At 38.1% G+C, this 22506-nt stretch overlaps 1 protein-coding gene across 3 annotated transcripts; it reads left to right on the forward strand.

The window, feature by feature from the left end:
- The first annotated feature begins 374 nt into the window (after positions 1-374).
- LOC102229405 (immunoglobulin superfamily member 10-like) lies at positions 375-20624 on the forward strand. Of its 3 annotated transcripts, none has more exons than XM_023337208.1 (12): positions 375-736; positions 1590-1803; positions 2764-2893; positions 4282-4523; positions 4750-4901; positions 5582-9123; positions 11309-11450; positions 11953-12088; positions 13285-14424; positions 14524-14731; positions 15308-15529; positions 15638-20624. In XM_023337208.1, exons 2-12 carry the CDS (start codon positions 1616-1618, stop codon positions 17702-17704), a joined length of 8169 nt encoding a protein of 2722 aa, XP_023192976.1. In that variant the 5' UTR covers positions 375-736; positions 1590-1615; the 3' UTR covers positions 17705-20624. The 3 variants fall into 3 exon arrangements, with proteins under 3 accessions (XP_023192976.1, XP_023192977.1, XP_023192975.1); XM_023337209.1 differs by having other exon boundaries at positions 1595-1803; XM_023337207.1 differs by having other exon boundaries at positions 1616-1803.
- Positions 20625-22506: the final 1882 nt, after the last annotated feature.

Consider the following 22506-nt stretch of genomic DNA (forward strand, 5'->3'; position numbering starts at 1 on the left):
CTTAAGGCTAGGAGAAAATTGTGTTTCTGTGTTTCCCCATGAAAGGCTGGCAACTTGTCACCTCTAGAGGAACACCCTGGTGAACCCTGGTGGCTGTCCAAATCGCCTCTCTGTCACTATCAGCAACAGAGAGGCAAATGGGAGCTAAAACTTTCACCAAAATAAGAAATTATATCCCTTTTTTACTCAGAATAATAAGATATAATATTTGTATTTGATTATAATTTTTTAAAAAGTTCATTTAAAAAATGTAATTTCTGTACAGCAGAAGAAGCAGCTTGCAGCACAGTGACTTATTACTTCATAGTTTCCGCCCCTCTTCGGATAGACCCCTCTGCCTGAGCGTCTTTCTCTTCACTTGCTGTCCTGTCCCACTTTCCAAGATCAAATACACACTCATTGTTCCCCACACAAACGCGTGCACGCAGGGACAAGACGCGATTGCTGTCCGCCTGCCGCGTGTGCAACGCTCTTTTTTTCCTTCCGTGACATACAAGAAGACCTGTTTGATTTAGGTAGGGGTGGTTTTGTGGGAATTTTTAAGTTTTAAAAAGTGCTTACTTGAAGGATTTCCCCCCGCATTCTTTGCGAACACTGTGGTGACAAATGGATGAATGAAGGTGGAAAAGTGAGGATTACTTCGCCGAAGTACACGGATGGATTGAAATCATCATTTGATGTAGAAAATGAATAATTCCTTACAATAATTTATGCCTCCGGACCAGAGAAGTTTAAGGTATGTTTTTTTTTATCACTTTGGATTCATAACATATTCTAAAAACATGTCTCTGTAAGATTTGAACAAGACGAAAAGTCTCAATTATGTGTTCAGTTTACGTTGATGTGGTGTAAATTTCAGCGCTTGTGTGTGATTAGATAAGAAAGCGCAGCGAAGTTTCTGTGACTTATTGTGTCTCATTCTCCTTCTGTAAGTGACTGACATTAAAATGAACTCTATCTAGCACCATCATCATCATCATTTTGGTCACCATCCAAAGCTCATGACCAGCATTTAGGGTTTAAATGCATATAAATTGAAAGCTTCTCCTTCAAATGACATTTCATTTTTTAAAATAAATTTCATTATTACAAGTTAACTTTCCTGGTAACTTCCTATGTAAATCTTGCCCAGACTCCAAATGTTAAAGGGTACGGTGTAACGGGGGAAGATGAAAGATTAAGGGTTTCATCGTACTTAAACGTTAACATTTTTACTCATGGAATTTATTGTGTTGTACATCTGCAAATATTTTCCCAGTTATCATATTTTAATTTTAATATAACAACTACCATGTTTAGCTTAAAAATAAATAAATAAATAAATAAATAAATAAATAAATAAATAAATAAATAAATAAATAAATAATAATAAAGAAATATATATATATATATATATATATATATATATATATTGTATGATGCACAGCAATAAATCACTTTTTGATTTTTTGTTGTTGTAAAGTGTTGAACTTTTTAAATGTGAGTGTGTCTAGTACACAATGATTCCCATCTGAACTGCAGGTTGTGGTGCACTTGTCTGTCTACATTAAACTTGACATCCTATTTCATGTTGGCGGTGATAATCTCAGTTTAGCTTCTCTCCCTGTGGGTGAAGATGCATCAGACTGGGTCTGCGCTGTTGGCATTGCTTGCACTTCTGGTGCTCACACTTGAGATGTCCAGCGGCCAGTCCTGCCCCAGGAGCTGTAACTGCTACCAGGCCAATGAAGTTCACTGCACCTTCCGATCACTACTCATCATCCCACCTGGCCTGCCTGCGCATACAAGACGGATTAATTTAGGGTATGTGAACGCACAGTTTAGTTTTTAATTATTAGAATTCTCTCCAACACAATGGTCATATTCTGATGCAGTAGAATACAGTGTCGATTTTTCCAAACTATAATGCAATATAAAATCTTTTAGTAGTCGTAAGATATGCATAACACATGCCAAGATAAGTGGTTTCTATTTAGGAGTGAATAGCAGTGAATGCTGCTAGTTAGTGACTCAATCTGCTGGGTTTCCTTAGATAAAGAATTGTTTCAACCAATTTGGATAATTAATTGAGTTCAGTGTACCATTTGATATCTAGGATAAAGTGGCATGTATGTGTGATGGAACTTACTTTTTTGTAAACAAATGTTCCTTGAGGCGACATTTGTTACAAATTGGCGCACTATACATAAACTGAACTGAATTTAGTTTGTACTGCAATAGAATTAGAAAAAGGTCTCATAACCAGAGGTAACTCTTGAGGGATTTCTTCACTTTTTGCTTGCAATGAGACTTTCCTGGACAAAGGAATTCTTGAGCTAAAATTTTCAAATATTTTAAAAGGTATCTCAAAGGGTTTTTTTAGACTGAATAGCAGCAACATATTGTTGGCAAAGAGACTCTATGTGCCGGACACAAGAAATAGTATAATTACAGGAAGATATTTTCACTTCAGCGTACCTTCAGTGTAACTCTGGATCTGCCTTAAGGAATACTGACTCCTTTTAAAATGCCTTCCAAACCCTCCAAATAATTTCATTGTTAGAGGTTTGAATAACTCCACAAGCCTGCAGGCTATGTTGTTCAGTGATTTAGTTGTTTGTTGCATTTCCCTTGGTAAACTGACTTCAGGGGAGATGTGAGGATAAGAGTGATTCAAGACTTTCAATGAAACAAGGGTACAGAAGCTGACTAAATACTAAAAACTATATATATATATAAATACATATGCCTCAGAATATCAATGATGCCTTTTTGCTTTTGCAGGTTTAATAGTATCAGCAGACTTCATGACAAATCTCTGGTTGGGTTAAGGAGAGTAGAGCTTCTGATGCTCCACAGCAATAACCTCCAACATCTTCCAGATGGAGTGTTTAAAGAGATGAAATCGCTTCAGGTAATGCAACAAGATACAGTACCAAATGGTACCCAAAGAAGCAGCCAATATAAAGTCCTTTCTGTTAATAGTTTTTTTTTTAAAACAACTTTTCAGTAAAATGTGCAGGCAATTGGTAGCATTGTAACCGATGTCTACAAAATAACTGACAGAATTAACATCTCAGCAGCTAGCACTTAAAAATAAGCAATAGGAAACTTGTTAAGGTGGCTACTGAAAGAAATTTCTTATGTCTGGGCAGTGGGGATTGGCTACCCTTCTGTGCTGTGTACTGTGTGAGTGCAATTTGGCTAAACACTGGCTGGATAATGACACTTAACTTAGGAGAAAGAGAAGAAGGAGCTCAATCATTCATGAAAGAAGTCTGTTTCAATTTCTTTTTTATTTGCTGGAAGTTAAGCTCTCAAAACTGTATTTGCACTCTACTTGCAGGATAAAGTCTTCATTGATCTCTGACTATGACAGATGAACACAAACTCCTTGTCAGAAAGGATCTTATCATTTTTGATAACTTGAGTTAGGAAGGAATTAACAATATTTGAGATGTTTGTCAAAATGCTGCAACAGTCCACAAGATTCCATTTTCCTATCTCCATTTATTTCCAATTTCTTTCAAACTAATGCATAATTTATGTATCATGATTCCTTGCCCTTTCAGTGACAAGAAACATGCTGGACACTTTAGAAGCAACCCTAGGGCAGCGTTTGGAGTCCTTGAGGGAACTGATATTACACAGGCAATTGTACCCTTCATCTTCGAGACAGATGCTGATATATTTTCCTTACTGGGATAATAGGACCCATATTTCCATGTGCTGACATTGTCACGTGCTAAATCTGTCAGCAGCTGGAAGTGTTCCAGCTAAGTAGCTTCCCTGGAGGGCAGAGGAACAACAACAACAACAACAATAATTAATAATAATAATAATAATAATAATAATAATTTTGTATGCATAAAAGTGGGGTAAATTCTTCATATGTGTATTAAATTTTAATAGATTCCCTACAGTGTGATATTCTGGATCAAAAGCTTAACTGCTTTGGAGCAATGCACCCCACCAGAGCAAAAATAATCCTTTTAGTTCTCCCTGCTTCTGTCCTATGTTCATAGCATATTGTGTGCTGTGGACTGTTTTTTAGATATAAACTGGGAAATGGAGAGCTGTAAGAAATACCTTATGTTCTAAAATCTTCATAAATTCCAAGAAGAGTTATTATTCAAATCCTTATGCTGTTTCATAATTGTTCTAAATTCAATTTCCAAGCAAGTGGCTGCCACTGAAACACTTAGATCCCTTGCATAAGACTTACTTTTTCAATCAGCCTTGATGTCTGTTTTTCTAATTTGTACTCCTCACTTCACCCCTTTTTTCTTCCCCCCATTGCAGATACTCAAGTTGAGCTATAACAAGCTGAGAGAGATCTCTTCATCTTTGACCTTCTCTGGCCTGACATCACTGCTACGGCTTTACTTGGATCACAACCTGCTCCAACACATCCACCCCCGGGCTCTGCTCCAGCTGCCTAGCCTCAGGCTGCTTCGTCTACAAGGCAACAGGCTGCATCAGCTGCACCCTCACGCTCTGTGCACGCTGTCCATCCTGAATACATATTATTTTTCTACTTTGAGGTGAGATTTGACAACAAAAATGTGTAACAGTTCACAGCCCTGGTGGTGCTTGAGACAATTCCTCATCAATTACATGAAAAAATGTGAACATTTGCATGCTGGATTTTATTTGCACAATCAAATAAAAGAAGGAACAGAATCATATATGCACAGAAAGTTAATGATTATGGAGACTTACCTAATTTGTTCTTTCACAATGTTTGAGCCAGTGTCTTTTTTTTTTCAGACATCTAGACCTTTCCAACAATAGTCTAACTATCCTGCCTGAAAAGAGTGTGACAACGGCACCTCTGCTGGAGACTCTGGTCCTGCAGGCTAATCCTTGGAGCTGTGACTGTAGAATGAATTGGTTTCTCTCATGGAGTCTTGCTCACCCAGGTGACTGCTAAGTCTAGAAAAAAATATTTTCTTTCTCTATACTTCTTCTTATCATCCTTTATTGTATGATATTTATTGCTGTATCTTTGAATAGACAAACTGTAGTTTAGAAAAAGCTTTTTTAACTGGCTAAAAATTTGTGACCAATCCATTAGATGTGGGTAAACCTACTTTTTGACAGATCTAATTTACACAGATGCTCTTGACCATCGTTTTGTCACACATACGTCCTTGTTTGGCACTACCTTATTTTTGCAGTCTGTCTTGTTGGCTTTATTAAAATGTGAAAGAAAGCTGAACCATGAAATGTGTGCCATTGATATGCCAGGCTTAACCTGCCATGACTAATACATGATGACAGTGCTGACGTGTGGCAGCTGATATATAGGGTAATGATTGTGCTGTGATTAAAAAGTGATGCATTGTGATTCGCGAGATGAAACAACCACAGTAAATTAGCAAGAAACAAAAAGGGGTAATGGATGCTTGAAATAAACTGGTGTGACTAATCAATGACTTAATTTTCAAAAAAATATGTGCAAATTACTAAAGCGTCACATTTCATTATATTTAAATACAATGACAACAAAAGAATATATCTATTAATATGAGAGATTTGCTTTGACAACATTCTTTCTCTCTCTCTTTCTCTTGCTCTCTTTCACTCTCTCTGTCATTAGGCTTATTGAAATGTCCTGGTGGTCCTCAGTGTCCAGTTTGTGCCTCACCCCTGTCTCTCCAGGGCCAGAATTTGCTTGATCAAACGACTCTACATTGTATGTCACCGATCATCAGCTTTCCTGGAAAAGAAACACCTTTGGAATCAGACCATAGCAAAATCCAACCAAGTGAGAAGTTCAGAGAGCCTTTAGGCAATGTCACTCTGGGTCTTTCTGACCAACAAGGATACAACATTGATATAAGTTGTAAAATTACTCACTCAACCAATTCCCCAGACATTGCTCCTCCTCCAGATCTCTCCTGGAGTTCCTCTTCTCCTCTCCCGCTCGCTTTGTCTCTCTCTCTTGACTGCCCTATTCTGGGACAAAGCTATGAGAAACTTTGGAGGATTTTGGCTTACTACAGTGAAACTGCAGCTCGCCTTGAGAGGGAGATCATGTTAAGTAAAGCTCCGGCATTGGCCTACCGCTACAGACAGGCACCAGAAACATATGGATATTATCACACTGGGATCAAAGCCTCTGTCAAAGCCAGACCAGAATGGTTACTACAATCAGCAATTAGTATTCAGCTTGACAGAGCACAGTCTAACAGTCATAAAGTCCAACTTATCTATTCAACAAGAGTTTCTGCTCATCCTGATCCAACTTTTAATCCCTCACTGTCTTCCCCTACTTCTCACCCATGGGTAATGATTTTAACTAATCACACTAACACAGCAGTTACAGCAGTAGGAATAGCAGGCACGAACATACAGCTATCTTGTCCTGTTCTTAGTTCTAGTAATCCCAGTGTGCAATGGATTCTTCCAGATGGATCTAAACTCAATAATCCTTCCAGCAGTTTAGATGGAAGGTTCCAGCTATCAGCCTCAGGCCTACTAGTACAAAGAGTACAGCTCTCTGATGGAGGGCTTTACCATTGTGTTGCCAGAGCTGGAAGAGATTTCGATGTCCTTCAATTACGTCTGGCAGTACAAGAGTCTGCCTTTCCATATACAGGTGAGCTAAGTGGACCCCCGGTCACTGGAACCATTAAAGATGCTGTCACTCTGCCCTGCAGGATATCTGGTTCACCAGAACCTTTGGCAAGTTGGATTTTGCCAGATGGAAATGTTGTGTGGCAAGGATTAGCTGTATCAGGTGGATTGAAAGTATATTCAAATGGAAGTTTGTCTTTACTTACATCAACTCTGAAGGATACAGGATATTACCGCTGCATTGCTGTCAACCAGTATGGTAGTGACACCATGTCAATGCAGCTGATATTGAAAGCACAACATATTTCTACCCTTGAGACTTCATTACCCAGAGGACCTCAATCAGCTGCTGGCAGGTCAACAAAGATACCAGTCACCATTTTTAGGCAGATTGATGAAGGATCAGGAGATGAAGAAAATGAAGAGGATGAGAAAACCCCCACTGGTAAAAGGAGATATCCAACATCTCTCCAACAGCGCCCAAACAGACAATATCTAATTAATAAGTCACAAAGATATGGTCATGTTAGAGAGGGACATCTAAAAAGGATTGGAGGACCCATTTCACCAATTAAGCAGAAGAAACACCGCTTTCAGAACAGACCCAGAGTAACCACAAAGAAACACAGGATAGACCCTCAGAAATGGGCTGATCTCTTGGCAAAGATTCGTCAAAAGACCACCAACAGCACCAAGTCAAGTCATAGTCAAGCAAATGCAGAAGAAAAAACAACAACTCAACCTATATTTGAAGAAAAAGATGAAGAAATTAGACAAGGAGAAAAGGGTGACAGTAAAGACAGAAGTATATCTCATGACCTACAGGAGAAAACAGAATCTGAAGGTTCTTCAGTTGATGATGCTATTGTAAAAGAAGAACAACCACAACCCATTCAACCTCCTGATAAGGATGTACAGATAATACAAGCAACACAAACCATTGCAGAGATATATAATGTGACTGAGCAGCCACATGTGAATCTAGAAATTGACATAAAAACACAGACAGATAAAGAAAACAAACAAACTGTAACAACAGTAAACCCAGTGACAGAAACAGAGCGTGTCACACTTACTTCATTATCAGGGGCAAATGTAATAGCTCTGCAATCAATTGTGTTGGATGAGAAAGTACCAAATCTAAGCTCTAATAAGACCAGGCCACAGAATCCTTTACAGGGACATTTCCCAAATGCAATTCCAAACTCCCGACCTCGAAAACCCTGGGACACCCGCAGGAAGATTGGACAACGTAGGCGAATTAACAGGCCAAAGATTCAGCCTGTACCCTCACCACATCCTCACTCCGACCCGATAAACTCAGTAAACCGAGCAGAGACACTTAACTCAAGTCCAGATAAAATCACAAAGTTGTTGCCCTTATCAACTACCACATTTCCACCTATTATGCTGACACTGGGAAACAATGTTAGAACTATTATAAATGGTGTGACTGTGACTCCTGTGTCCCCAACTGTTTCTGACCCTCATTTTATTACTATTTCAAAATTTGAATCACTTCCACTCAGTCCCTCCTCTACAACCCCACACACATACACAGACATGATGATTCATTCAGGCAAGAAACAAATAACTGAGTCTACTTTTAACAGCACACCAGCCCCCACTCATGCTACCATTATCATTTCAGAGCCACATGTGCCAGAACCTGATAATAGAACATTTACACATGCTGCATGGGCTCATACAGCAACACAAACAACCTTAGGCAAACATGCTGAGAGACCCCCGAGCAAACACAGCAAGGAGTTAGAGATGAATGTTTTGGGTGAGTCCCACTTTTCAATCACTCATTCTCTCACTGCTTCCTCAGTCCCCAGTGCATCTTTAACCACCACCAGTGCAGCACAAATCATAACTACTTCTTCGGCTGCTCCCAAGAGAACTAGTTATTTTAGCAGCACTAAAAGTACACCAGCCTCTACAACTAATGAGGATACACTCCCCACAACAACCACGGCTGCTATAATAAGTCCCACCATGTCTATTTCAACCCCCATTATCATTCCAGTATCCAGCACTCCCAGTCAGACTTCAGCTCTGTCCACCTCAATGACTTCTACAATCACTTTGCCAACTACTTCCTCTACTATCTCTTCAACTTTGACCTCCGACACTACGTTCAGGCCAATAATTACAAGGCTAAGCACCACTTCTAATCCTTCTACCAGCAAAAGTAGTTCTCCAGTTTCAATAAATGCCATCCCTAAAGTGTCCATTTCCTCTTTTTCTACTACATCCACTGATTCTAAAACCACTCTTCCAGCCACAACAGAAAGTATTCTGACCACAACACCTCCATCTACCACAAAACAATCTACAGTTAAAACTTTTTTTTCCACTACCACCACATTGGAATTGACAAGTACCAAAGCAATAACAAGAAACACTAAAGCAACTGGCCAGGTTGACCACCCTGCGAATGGTCAAAACAGGAGTCAATCACCTACTGACTGGAAGAACCATGGAGCTAACACTATTCCAGATTCACACAGAAGCAGTTTTCATCAGCCTTCCCCGTCACTTCCTGCTTCTCCAACGGTAAGTTTTCTTGCTTCACTTGAATTGTCATATTGCAACTATAAACTATTATGTACTTGATCAGGATTTTATTTTATGGTGTTAAAAAATATGAATTGGAAGTAAATTATACATTGAGAATACTGGTGAACATATGGCACTATGAAGTAGAAAAACTAACCAGGCAGCTCAGGGATAATGTGGAAACGTTTAAAGCAGGGTTATATTACAAACATATCACAGTCCCACTGTGACATGTGGAAAGTGTCACACACTTTCCATTATCCAAAAATGGTAAGTGTGTGACAGATCTGCAAAGCTATCTGGCCATGGCTATTCACCTATTCACACAAGCCAAACAGTGAAAGGATTTCAAAGAAACAGCCCCAGGGTCTTTGTTACCCCATTGGAGCTGCAGAGCTCTGCATCATTCTGCAAGAATGGGCAAGAGTTTATGACTTCAGATGTGCAAACCAGTTGAAGATATTAACCGAGACTTGCCACTGTAATTGCGCTTAAAAGTAGTCCAGGCATAGTCCCAGAGGGGCAGGAAATACAATTTATGTCATTTTATTTATGTAAACATTTTGAAATACATTTATTATTTTTTTCCACATTATTTTATCTTGAGCTGTTTCAGAAATTTTAACAAAATACACCTAAATGTATTTTGTGTTAAAAGACAAAATGTTAACTACTTTTGGGGCAAGTTCATGGGTGCTTTTTCAAAATATTGTAATATCTGCTTTCTCCTTTTGTTTTATGGTTGTATCAGGCATGGTCATGGAGCATAAACAGAAATTACATAACAGGAGAAGAATAGCATCAATTATCCTAACCTCTATTTTTTGTTCATTTGTTAAATTATTCCAAATCTTTATACATTTCTTATTGCTGCATTATTGAGTTTTTCATTTGATTAGTAATTCTTTCAATGCATATTGTAATAAACTATGTACTTCTTAATGTAAAACACAAACTAAAAGTCAGTTCTTTAAGAGTGTTGACCCAGAAAAAAAAAAGTACACACACACACGCACCCCCCCGCCCCTCCACATACGCTCACACACAAAATATCCAACTGTGAAAACCCTTGAGGGCAAAAACTTAGCTGGAATGCACAACAAATCAAAAAACAATCTAATTTGTCCCCACATGACCGTCTGATAAAATCCAAATGAGGTTCATCACTACCCCCTTATTTGACCGATTTTTAAACCTCATACTGATCTAAAGAGACAAAAAACACATGGCAAAAAAAATCTGCAGTCAACAAACATAATGTTTTTTAAAGCTCAGTCTTATGGGATTTAGATACTTAATCCTTAATTAATAGCCAGAAGTCTGCTGTCTATCAAATTAAAACTAAATCTTTCAAAGACCACAAAGAAATTGAAATGAATTTACTGACTGTACAATTAGTTGTTCCCAGATATTGATTTTATATGTGATGTATTAATGGAAGGTTTTGGAGTATATATTTATAATGTGTACTGCAAAATGTATGGTATTATTATCTACTTGATAGTACTCACACAATTATGTTCATTAAATGCGTCTGTTGTATAAAAGTTCAAAGCTGCAGCTCCTCTCCTCATCTTTGCTCCATCTTTGGCCCATAAACATCAACAAAAAACAATCAGGCAGTAAAAAAATCCCTGTATAACTCGATCGCTTTAAAGGTTGTAGCTTGAGCTTTCAATTAATATCCACCATAATCAAGTTCAAAGCAAAGGTAAAAGCAAAGGCCTAAATTACCAACATAGGACTTTACAAAGCTGAACTGCATCTCTACCACCTGTGCACACACTGACATTTAGCAGACACAAAGACACACCTTGAGAGGAAATGCTGCAGCTCTTTTTATTTTGGGGAAGTTGCCAATGTTTGCCTCCAAGTTTACCTACTGTAGCTTTTTGATTATGTAAAACCAGACTTTATACTTTAATCTCTGACATCGACAAGGCTTTGATTTTTTTCCATTAGATGTTTTTATTTTTGTTATCTGTCTGTCTATAACAAATCCTTGTCTTTGTAACCTGTCAGTTGTGTAGTAGCATTGTAACAGAATTGTATATTGTTTATTGACATACAAGACCCACAAAATTCCGGTGAACTGATACTATATTTCCAGTGTTACAGTGTTATTTTGGTGCTTGAAAGTTTTATTTATTTGATTAACTTGTCTTAATTATCCACTGCACAGGTTCCAGTTGTTAGATCTAGGCCAAGGATCGCAGACCCTCACAACCGCACCATGTCAGTACCGGCAGGCAGCACTGTAAACCTGGTGTGTGAAGCTCAGGGAGAGCCAAAACCTTCAATCACATGGACTAAGGTTGCTACAGGTATACACCAAACAGAGGACATGTACTCAGACATAAATATGCTCCATTCCTTGGAGAAGTTTTAAAACTAGAGACAAGGCGTATTATTTGATTCTGTTATAAAGAAAAAAACATAAAATATCAAAATTTCACTCTTTGATAGAAACTTTTCTGATTGCTTAAGCCTGCAACAAGTTTTGGTATGGCAGAGCAAATAAGAACTTATTTTACTGTGATGTAAAAAAAAAAAAAATCCATTAACACCAAACATTATACACTAGCAAGCACATAATAGGCTTTTCTCTGGCTTGCCATGTGGGAAAAACACTGCAAGCAAGTAATGGAACATTTTCTGCACTGCATCACTGACTTCACTTCAAGCTGTGCCATTCATTGTGCCCATATTTCTCCTTTCTCGCTCTGGAACTTTTTCCCAAATTTGTCTCTGTTCTTCCCACCCCTGCCTTCTCATTACTGTTTTCTCTTTCTGCCTTACTGCCTCACCCCTTTGCCTTTCTTTCAGGAGCGGTGACGTCAATCCACTCCAGGGCTCAGCGTTTTGAGGTCTTGCCAAATGGCACCCTTGTTATCCAGAATGTACAGGTACAGGACAGAGGAACATATATCTGCAGTGCAAGCAGCTTGCTGGGCCGTGACAGGTGGGAATGCTGATTTTAGAAATGAACACTGATGAGCTTGTCTGGATAGCATACCATTTAGAACACAACATACATTATAATCAGTTTTATTCACCGAGGCATATGGTAAGAGAAAAAAATAGCAACAGTGCAACAGTCCCTCCAACAGTGGTTAAGGCTCCTTAAACTTTTTTACATGTTGTCATGTTACAACTTGAGATTTTGCACAATAGAACAACACGAAGTAATAAATCATTTTAATGTGGGAGGGAAACTGCAGTTTTTAACATTTATTAAAAATAATATCTAAAAACCATATTGTTTTGTACATTTATGTGTAACGTCTTTTACTCAAATACCACAACATAAACTCTATTGCTACCAATTACTTTCAGAAGTCTTTACATTATTTATTCTTATTATAAATATATTTTAACTTTGTTACATAAATGAACAAACAGTGTCATAAGAACTGAGGAACACACCAGAAATTCACACAAAAACAATAGTTGTTAAAATTAATCCAAAATAACTCATTATTCCAATTCACTTGGACCGTATTCCTGTAGAAAGCTCCAGAGAAACGTATTCCGTTTGAGAATTTGTGGAATAACTTAAACATAGCTCTTCACGGATTGTCTGGTTTGACTGATCTTGAGCTATTTTGTGAAGAAGAATTAGGAAAATTCTTAAATGTGCAAAACCACATTTTACCCAGATGACTTGCAGTTGTAATTACAATGACTGGACACTGTACAAAGTATTAACTCAGATGGGCTGAAAACAAAAGCATGCCACACTTTTCAGATCATTTAAAAAAAAATAGGCTTTGAAAACACACAGCATTTCCCTTTGCTTCACAATTATACACTAATTTGTATTGGCCTATTACACAAAAACCCAGTGCAATAAATCAAAATTTGTAGTGACAAGGTGACAACAATTCAAAGGAATGGGATGTTTTGGAAATAAACTATATTCATTATTTGTTACTGCAAACATAATGAGAAACTGATTTATACTCATCCAGCAAACACAGCTCTATCTACATGAGGTCATGAATCAGCTTTTACTTTTTTCCTCACTGAGTCAAATAAACATTTATATCTTTAGATACTTCCGAGAATCCAGTGCACATTTAGAGAGTGCAGAAGTGTAGAATGTGTATGTTAACATTTCTTTATTGTGTATGTGTCTCTTCTTCTTCTTTCTTACAGGTTGCTCACCACACTAGAAATCTGGACACGCCCGCCTCATATGCCTTACAAGGAAGTTACCATTCATCGGGGTGGCCAGGTTCACCTGGAGTGCCAAGCAGATGGCGTTCCAGCCCCTTTGCTGTCCTGGGTTCTGCCTAATCGTTCTACCTTAACCTCCTCTGGCACCTTTTCTAATCGAATCCATATGGACACAAATGGGACCCTTCACATCTCGGTAACATTACCCACTGACCAAGGAGTCTATCGATGTGTGGCACCCAACTCAGCTGGTGCAGCCAGCGCCTCAGTGCGTCTCCATGTGTCCTTGCTCCCCCCGGTTATTCAGCAACCCAGGGAGGAACGCCTGCTTTTCTCTGTAGGTTGGCCTGTTTATGCTCACTGCTCTGCCCGAGGGGCCCCAACACCAATTCTGCGTTGGCAAATTCCAGATGGGACGCTTGTTCGACCATCTCAGTTTCTTAATGGAAATATCTTTGTCCTGTCAAATGGGACACTCCATATTCACAATGTGGGGTCAAAGGATACAGGGAATTATGAGTGTACTGCTAGTAATGCTGTAGGGACTACTAAGAGGACAGTGACAATAGCGGTTATAGATGGGGAAGCAAAAGCCAAAAAAACATCCAATTCATCTTTTTTCAACAAAGTCAGAACATCGGTAATCCCAAGCCAAACCTCAACTGCATTCAGTCCAAGTAAATTCTCTCCTGTAAATCCCTCTGACAGATCTAAGAACTTGTCGATCAGCTCAAGCCCTTTTAACTCTTCCTCTAGCTCATCTCTCGAAATCAATAAAACTGTAAAACCTTACCCATCACACTTTCCTGACATCAAAATAGCAAATCCCTTCTCTGTTTTCTCACCTTCTACGGTGCCAACAAATAACACCAAAGTATCACCCAGAGGAAACAGCACAAGAGTTGCTTCTTCTTCCCATACTAGTGGAAAAATCTCAACTGTTTTGCAGCCTCAGCCTGTCTCCCCCTTCACTAAAGCCCACATTGTCTCTACATCACCCTCTGCTACTACTGTTAACTATGAGGGGACTTTGAATCTTTACTGCTCTGTAAGTGGAAACCCTCCCCCAACCATTCTATGGAGGACCCCCACCAGAAAGCTTGTGGACATGCACTACAGGTACATTTGCTAAGTGTGTGATCAAATCTTTGTTAATTATTTCAATGTAGCCTGTATATAATATAACTTTCTGGCCTTTTGTTTGTGTTTGACTTTAAGTTTTGACCAACGTGTAAAGGTGCATCCTAATGGCACGCTGTCAGTGCGGGCAGTAACGGAGAAGGACAGTGGAGACTACTTGTGTATTGCACGCAACAAGGTTGCTGATGATTATCGAATTCTGCGTGTGTCTGTGGTTACTCAGTCTCCCAGGATTGACCCAAAACACTCAATCAATCAGATGGTGTCATTTGGAAAACCTCTAAAGGTAAAAATAAAGCCATAGATCATTATCTTTTATGTAATGAAAAAAATAAGTATTATACTCTTCTTTGTTTCAGTTGAACTTCTGTGTATTTTTTGGACTAATGAACAAAAATGTGTCTCAGCATATTAGCTCATTGTTACATATGACTGGTGATCATTTATAAAGTTCTAAAAAATTATCTTACAGAGAACTGTATATCATGAGGTGAAAATAGGGCTGAATCTGAAGACTAAAGATTTTCTTATTTAAAGAAATGAAAACTGGACATGTTATATAACTGGCTTCTGTGAATCACAGACAGCTGCCTTAAGGGGACAGTAATGCACACATAAACTTTCATGAGATTATTTTTCACTGAGGCCTTAAATATTTAACGCAATAAATGAGATTTTATATGATTATGAAAATGTGGTGCCCTATATTTCAATAGAGGTAGTTATGAGCTCCTAGAAAGATCCTTTAAGAGCAATTCAGTTGATAACCGATTAGATAAACAGAAAACATCCAGTTATGTAACATACAGTGTTATTGCATCCAATAATGATGTGGAAAAATATACTTATGGATTTCATACAGGTAGACTGCCAGGCCTCTGGATTGCCTCATCCAGCTGTGCATTGGAAGTTACCAAATGGAACCACTGTGAAGAGTGAGCTATTTCAAGAGGACAATAGGGGTCAAAGACGGCATCATACTGTTTTTGACAATGGGACGTTACTGATTCCAGCAGTTGGTGAAGGAGATGAAGGCGAGTATATCTGCTATGCAGAGAACCAGGCAGGCCAAGATTCCATGAAGGTATGTAACACTATTTATTCTGCAGAAAAAATGATTTCATCACCTGATTGTTATTACAAAGTTGTCTTTGTTGATATAAATGTGATTGTAAGACATAAATTTTTTCAGGTCATAGTGAAGGCCATGAAGACGACCCCACCAAAGTTCACTAATGACAGAGGCCACAATTTCATCAAAGTGCAGCAGGGAGAAACTGCTACAATTCCCTGCAGGACCACAGGAGATCCTGCCCCAACAGTTACCTGGTTTTCTCCATCATTCATTATTATACCACAGAACTTGGGATCAGGCCTCTCTTCTCAGCGAGTTGTGGCCATTTCCGATGGAACCCTGGAAGTGAGTTCCGCCCAAAAGATTGACTCTGGAAATTACACTTGTCGAGCAAGCAACTCAGCTGGGATAAGGAGCATGGTGGTGACCTTGGAAGTGGAGACTTCTAGCTCTGGAGTTATAGCACAGGTGGAAAAAGGACAAGGTTGGAGTGTAAAGAAATCTGATGGCAATCACAGAGTCATTACTGCAAGAAAAATCAATCTTGGATCTAATGTTGTAACTGCAAACAAAAGCAGAAGCAATAACAGCTATAGTGATAACCATAGTAGAAAAGTAAACATAGTTCCTAATACCAATCTCAACTCCGTATTCAGTGGCTCGAATCCTATGCTAAGAAGTTACAGCCAACATGAGTTTAAAAGTCCTGTTGGAGGATTTTCAACACGACGGGGTAATACTGGGATAATGGCTGGGGCAAATGAGGCACAGAATACAGGCATTAAGATAGACAGTACTGGATTAAATAGAAACACACCTAGCATTAAGAGTAGAAGTGGTAATGTAGATCACAGCCAAAGCACAGGTAGAGGAGAAAGTACTGAAAGAAATCCTGAGATGAATAATAATGAAGTCATTGCAGGAAAGAAAAGTAATGATGCTATTACCAGCAGAGACAACAGCAGGTTAACTCGTATTTCAACAAATGGCCAAAGTATTAGTGGTAGTTTGTCAGATAATGGAGCTGGTACAAGCACTCAAAGAGGACATGTTTTCAACAGGAACAGTCATGCAGGGGGAGGTAATGATAACAGAAGAAATAGTGTTTCTTCAAGTAGTAATTCAGATACACATCTGGGTGGGGGGAAAATAGCAAAGCACCAAGCAGTTAAAGGCCAGGCTGTCACTTTGCCATGCCCATACCAAGGTTATCCTCCAATTCGTTTGGTCTGGCTTCTGCCTGGAAATGGCATGCTGCCGGCTCCTTACTACGGCAGCCGACTCACTGTGCATCGGAACGGCTCTTTGGAGTTTCAAGATGTACGTGTGAGTGACGGTGGAAATTTGGTTTGTGTTGCAAAAACTGAAAGAGGTGACACTTTAATGCGGGTCCAGCTTGAAGTGTCAGAACCAGTGGTGGATGTGAAATCCCAACAAGGCAGAGAAGTGGAAAATATACAGCAGAAGGAAAATTTAGATGCAACTCAGTCATTACCCACAAGGACAGTATCGCTTCTGCAGCATTCACAGAGGGGCCTTGGTATGCCAGACAGGTCTCACTCTATAAACTCTTCACCGTCTGGCTCAGTCTCCAAACCCACAGTAAGCACCAGCACCTCCCCTCTAGTGAGCACCATTAATGGAGAGACTCTCCGACTGCATTGTCCTGCCTCTACAACCAGGGGCTCTGTTTCATGGACAATGCCTAGTGGCAAGATACTATCCAGAGGTGACAGTGGTGATCTAGGGCGTTATGTGGTGCAAGAAGATGGAACATTAATAATCAAACAAGTTTCTGTGTTTGATCGAGGCAGCTACATCTGCAGGTTTTCCAGTCATGACTCTTCCTCAGTCTCAGTCACCACAGTTCCTGTCATTGTCATCGCCTACCCTCCACGCATCACAATCGGTCCCTCCCCTGTCACCTACACTAGAGGCGGTGTTGCTGTGGAGCTGCCCTGCATGGCCATAGCCACCCCGCGAGCAACAGTTAGTTGGGAAACACCAGACCTGACACAACTGAGAGTAATGGGTCAGCCTCGTATTTATGGCAACCTCTACCTGAGTCCTCAGGGTTCATTGGTGATACAAAACCCGACACATAGGGACACAGGATTTTACAGATGCATCGCCAAAAATGTAATCGGAGTGGACAGCAAGGCAACCTATCTGCATGTTATGTAACAAGACAAAGCAACTATATAAACACTAACCCTTTCAAACTTGATGCAGAGAAACAGAGACGCAGCCTTTAATGAAATAAATATTTGTATTTCCCTGGTGCCCAAAGGAACTGCAAAGCACTGTTCCTGACATACTGCTGTAACTCAAGAACAGAAAACATCCATCATATTTACTTCTGGTGCATAGAGTTGCAAATCACGGAATGTTTCATACCGGAACTTGACACATTTATAGCACGCAAAAAATAGCTAGAGTGAAATTCCAGTCATTAAAGGTAAACATTCTGCATGTTTTTGATGTGTCTCTACTCTAAAACATGTAACTCTAAAGGCTGACTCACCTCTTCAGTGTATCATCAAGTTCTACAAAGCTCTGGCACCAAACAGTTCAGTCAATTTACTTGTGTTAAACCAGAGAAACTTACAGAAGACCTGCCATCAAGAATTAACATTAAATATCAATGTAATTTTTAAAACTCAGTTTAATATGGCAGTGATTTCAAAAATATCCAAATATGTACTTTTAATCAACTGAGATATTTTCCTTCAGGTTTTGTGAAAAATAATTGGACTTTTTGCTTTTTTTTTTTTTTTTTTGCGGGGTATGTCGGCATTTCTAGAAGTAATTATTTCAATTAGAACATCAACTCCTGGTATTTCACTGAGGTAACACATATGTGTAACTGTGAAGTGTGAGTCTGTTAGAATCAATGGTGTAAAATTTAAAGTCTTCTACTGCATCAGGATAGGGCACGTTGGTCCTTAAAAGTGATCAGACCCTTGTTAAAATGGTGAGTTTTATGCTTTCGTTTGTTCTGTGAAAAACGAAAGCATAAAAAACACTTTTTAAAAATGTTTTACAACTGTAATGTGAGATGTCCAGATATTCTTTTGGGGAAAAATACAAGACAGAAAATATCAAAAAACACTTTGTTTTGTAAGTGTCCATATCCTAAGTTTCACCTTTTGATTCAAAAACATTTACTCTTATTTTGTTGGACCATGCTATTTGCTAAGTAATATTTTTCCAATCTGTATTCAGACATTTCATAAATAATGAAGACGTTTCTTATCCATGGCCCTTTTCAAAACATGATAAAATACAGATTCATCTAAGAGTGTTCACATTTAAGAAATCTGAGTAATTGCAACTTTTTATTTGTATTATTTCCCTCTAAAAGTATTTGTTTTTTTATTGAATATGAAACATGTCACTTTAATAGATAGAGGTTTTGAAATGATTACCTTAACTTGGATTTCAATCAAAGTATGTGCACTTTTTACATTTACTTTACTTCACCTGTGAAGTCACTGATAATTTTTTTTCATACTTAATGATTTTTAGATTAAAGTTAAATTCCTTATTTAATTCAGTTCAAATAATTATCATTTAATTTATTGAGAAATCATTTTAGACTAGATTCACTGTGACATTTAGCATTCTGATGTTAGTGAACTTTTATCAAAACAGATGAAGCATCTGTATAGTGCGGCATGAAATTAAGTACATTTTTATTAGATTGCTATTGTGTCAGTTGAATAGCACTGGGACAAATTTCATAACGCTGATGAATTTATGTGCTAAGGATGACACCTCTAATTTGCTAAGCATAAGCAGAAGGATTTTTCAATGTATCCAAACATTATGTGGGTGTTTGGATTAGCTGGAGATGATATTTTTTCAGTACAGTGTCAAGCAGCTAGGAAAGAAATGCTGAAGCATTATTTTATAAGAATACATTTTCTTATTCTATTTAAGTGTAAGGCAGATATGTAGTACTTTGACAGGTGTCTAACTTTGAGACCCTTACCTTTCTGTAGCCATGCTCTGACTCTTTCCGGGAAGCAGATGCCAATCTTTAAAAAAAAAAAGAGAAATCAAATACTGCAGAAGTATAGCTGTGGCCTAAACTGTCTAATCTGAAGCTCAGCTAGTTATCTAAAGCTTTATGATAGTCACTGAATAAACTAAACTATAAGGCTTTTTTTTTCTCTTGTCTTCTCTCTGTTTGCAGTTTAATGCCAAATGATCTGTTATTCTAAGACCCTGTTTGATCTTATGTAAATTTTTTTATTATTATTTCAAATGTCACAGAATAGTACAAAAAATAAAAACAAAACATAGATCTGATAGGTTAGCTTGACATTTAGCTGCTTGGTATTAAATTTTTATTTGCTGACGATATGTTGAACTACCTGGGTTTGTTGCCATGGTGCAGATGTAGCAAAAAGTAACACACAGGGGCTGTTGTGATGGCAATCTTGAACAAATCTGATGGTGGAGTATTCAGCGTGAAGAGCTAAAATTTACAAAAACCTCTTCAGGACTTTCAAAATGTTGTCAGTTGGGAACGGGATTTGGTACAAAGCTTGTCTAATGGACTATTGTTTTGATTTAAATACATATATTTAATTATGTGTATATTTTAATAACTTGCAGTAAGTTTGTGCACAAAGTCAGCAGTTGGTCTTTTCTCAATTATTTTCTTTAATGTTTCCATCATTACATTAAATTATTTGTTTTGTAAAGACTCACTTTATGTAACATATTTTTGTACTAAATGGGAGATAATGGTTTAAATATGTGTGTTGGGTGTCTTACTATCCAGCTATGGATTCCTGCTTTGTTTTTAACAGGATTCATTTTATTAAAAAAATAAAACAAAACAAACTGTTTACCCTCTGTGGTTTTACAGTTTTGGTCACAGATATTGTGAAGTGTTTGTGTGACTGAGTGAGAAAAGAAAACACCTTGTATGAGGGCAAGTGGGAGGACTCAAACCTTTTCTGGAGAAATTATGAGAACATAAACTCCCGATGCTTGGCTCAGCTGTCTGGCCAGGAAACAGGTTCTGTACAGTAGATGAGACACATGTTCATGACATCATGTTCTCCTCTTTAGGAAATGTAATAAAACTCTGCAGCCCTTGCTACACCCCTTCCACACTGCATGATTTCTCGCCTGGTTTTTATCTTCTAATTACAGTAAATACCAACACTTTCAATTAATCATGCCTGATATGTACAGTGCATGCTATGTAAAGGAGCTATATACAGAAACTGGATTTGTAGACCTTTCCATACTTTGTCATATTAGTGACTTTGTTAATAACCTGTTCTTGCATTTCTTTATATCAGACTGCAGTGAGTTACAATTTGTAGATCCTTTAGCCTACTTCAAGATATCAAACAGGTTCTATTTAAGACTATCTCTATCTAAAATAGCTGTTAATGATTACAATCATTTACTTTTTGCAGTAATGACAGGTTTAACTCATCTAGGCTGTCTTTAAGGTTCAGCAATCGCATTTTTTAAAAACTCTGTTGGCAATTATGATGGCCAAAAAGACCATGCCCAGAGATTCTGTTGTCATTCATTCCAAAGGTGTTCCCTTGGGTTGAGGCCAGTCAAGTATTTCCTCACTAAACTGCTTATTCCACATTTTTATGGAACTTGATTTGTGCATTGGTGCTCAATCATGTTGGGACAGAAAAGGGCCATTCCCAAACTGTTCTCATAAAGTCAGAAGAATAAAATTGTCTTCAAATGCTGAAACAGTAAGAGTTATTTTCACTGGAAGTAAGGAGCAGAGCAAGACTTCTGATAAATACCATTCCCTTTACGCCAAACTTCACACTTGATGAAATGCAGTCAGAAGATTGCTGGTCTCCTTGCAAGAGCCTCATCCTGAATTGTACAACTGTGCATGGGATTGCCAGGTAGAGGGGCATGATTTATCACTCCAGGACTCTAGAGTCCAGTTGCAGTATGCTTCACATCACTGCTGCATTCAGTGGTTTATTAATATATATATATATATATATATATATATATATATATATATATATATATATATATATATATATATATATATATATATATATATATATATATATACAGTATAAACCAAGTTTAACTGAATGTAAACAAATGTAAACAAATAAAGACTGTTTTGTGAAACATCAAACCTTGCTCCATATAAGATGAACAAGTAGTGTGCATAAGCACTAAGTTACTTTTGCTCTGATGTTATTTGTCTCTTTTTACTGGTTTTCCAATTTCATCATCATAAGACCATTGGAGGATAAATGTTCCCAAATGTCTTTGTGTGTTGGAGTAAAATGAACAATAGCTGAATTGGCCAAACTTTTCTCTCCTGGCAACTAATCAAAGTAAGTGAAACGTCATCGGTGCAGACCTAACGTCTGCATAGTCAGTGTAACATTTGGTAGCATTATTAGTAGTTCATTGCTGTCACTTTTTAGTAGTTATATAAATTCCGTAGAAGTGGCATATATGGTATGTGCAGAATATGTTGTATTTTTAAGCTGGAATGCTTATGTCACAGAGCCTTAATATGTCTAAAAGATCTTTGTTAGTGTTTCCACGCTGGATTCACACAATTAGGTGTGTAGGAAGGTGGAGCTTTATCATTATTTCCACAAATTTGCATAACTTTGCACACAAGTCAAACACCAAACACAATTACGCTGTGATATTATTTGAACTGTGTACTGAGAAAGCTCCTGCTGAGTTCTGTTGTTGTGAGGTACTTCTGCCTCTCCTTTTTTAATTGCACTGAGGGGAATAAGTGGCAGTCCGTTTGTAACTCTACCTAGAAGTGCTTTATGCAAAGTCTCTAATAACTTCCACATCTCCCTATCTCTGGACAAAGTGTCTTGCAATCAGCTCAAATTAAAGTACTTTCATTGAACCTGCTGATGCCAAGACAATGAGTGTTGTTGATTAACTGAAATGCTGAAAAGCAAAACAATTATACGCTCTCCGGAGATGAAGCTCAT

Source organism: Xiphophorus maculatus, chromosome 7 (assembly GCF_002775205.1).
Source record: "Xiphophorus maculatus strain JP 163 A chromosome 7, X_maculatus-5.0-male, whole genome shotgun sequence".
Taxonomy (NCBI): domain Eukaryota; kingdom Metazoa; phylum Chordata; class Actinopteri; order Cyprinodontiformes; family Poeciliidae; genus Xiphophorus; species Xiphophorus maculatus.

Bases quoted from the DNA above. Each gene is read 5' to 3' on its own strand.
- LOC102229405 (XM_023337208.1), top strand. From the start codon at position 1,616: ATGCATCAGACTGGGTCTGCGCTGTTGGCATTGCTTGCACTTCTGGTG. The intron at 4,524-4,749 runs GTGAGATTTGAC...TTTTTTTTTCAG, and splicing joins TATTATTTTTCTACTTTGAG to ACATCTAGACCTTTCCAACA. The intron at 12,089-13,284 runs GTGGGAATGCTG...TCTTTCTTACAG, and splicing joins AGCTTGCTGGGCCGTGACAG to GTTGCTCACCACACTAGAAA.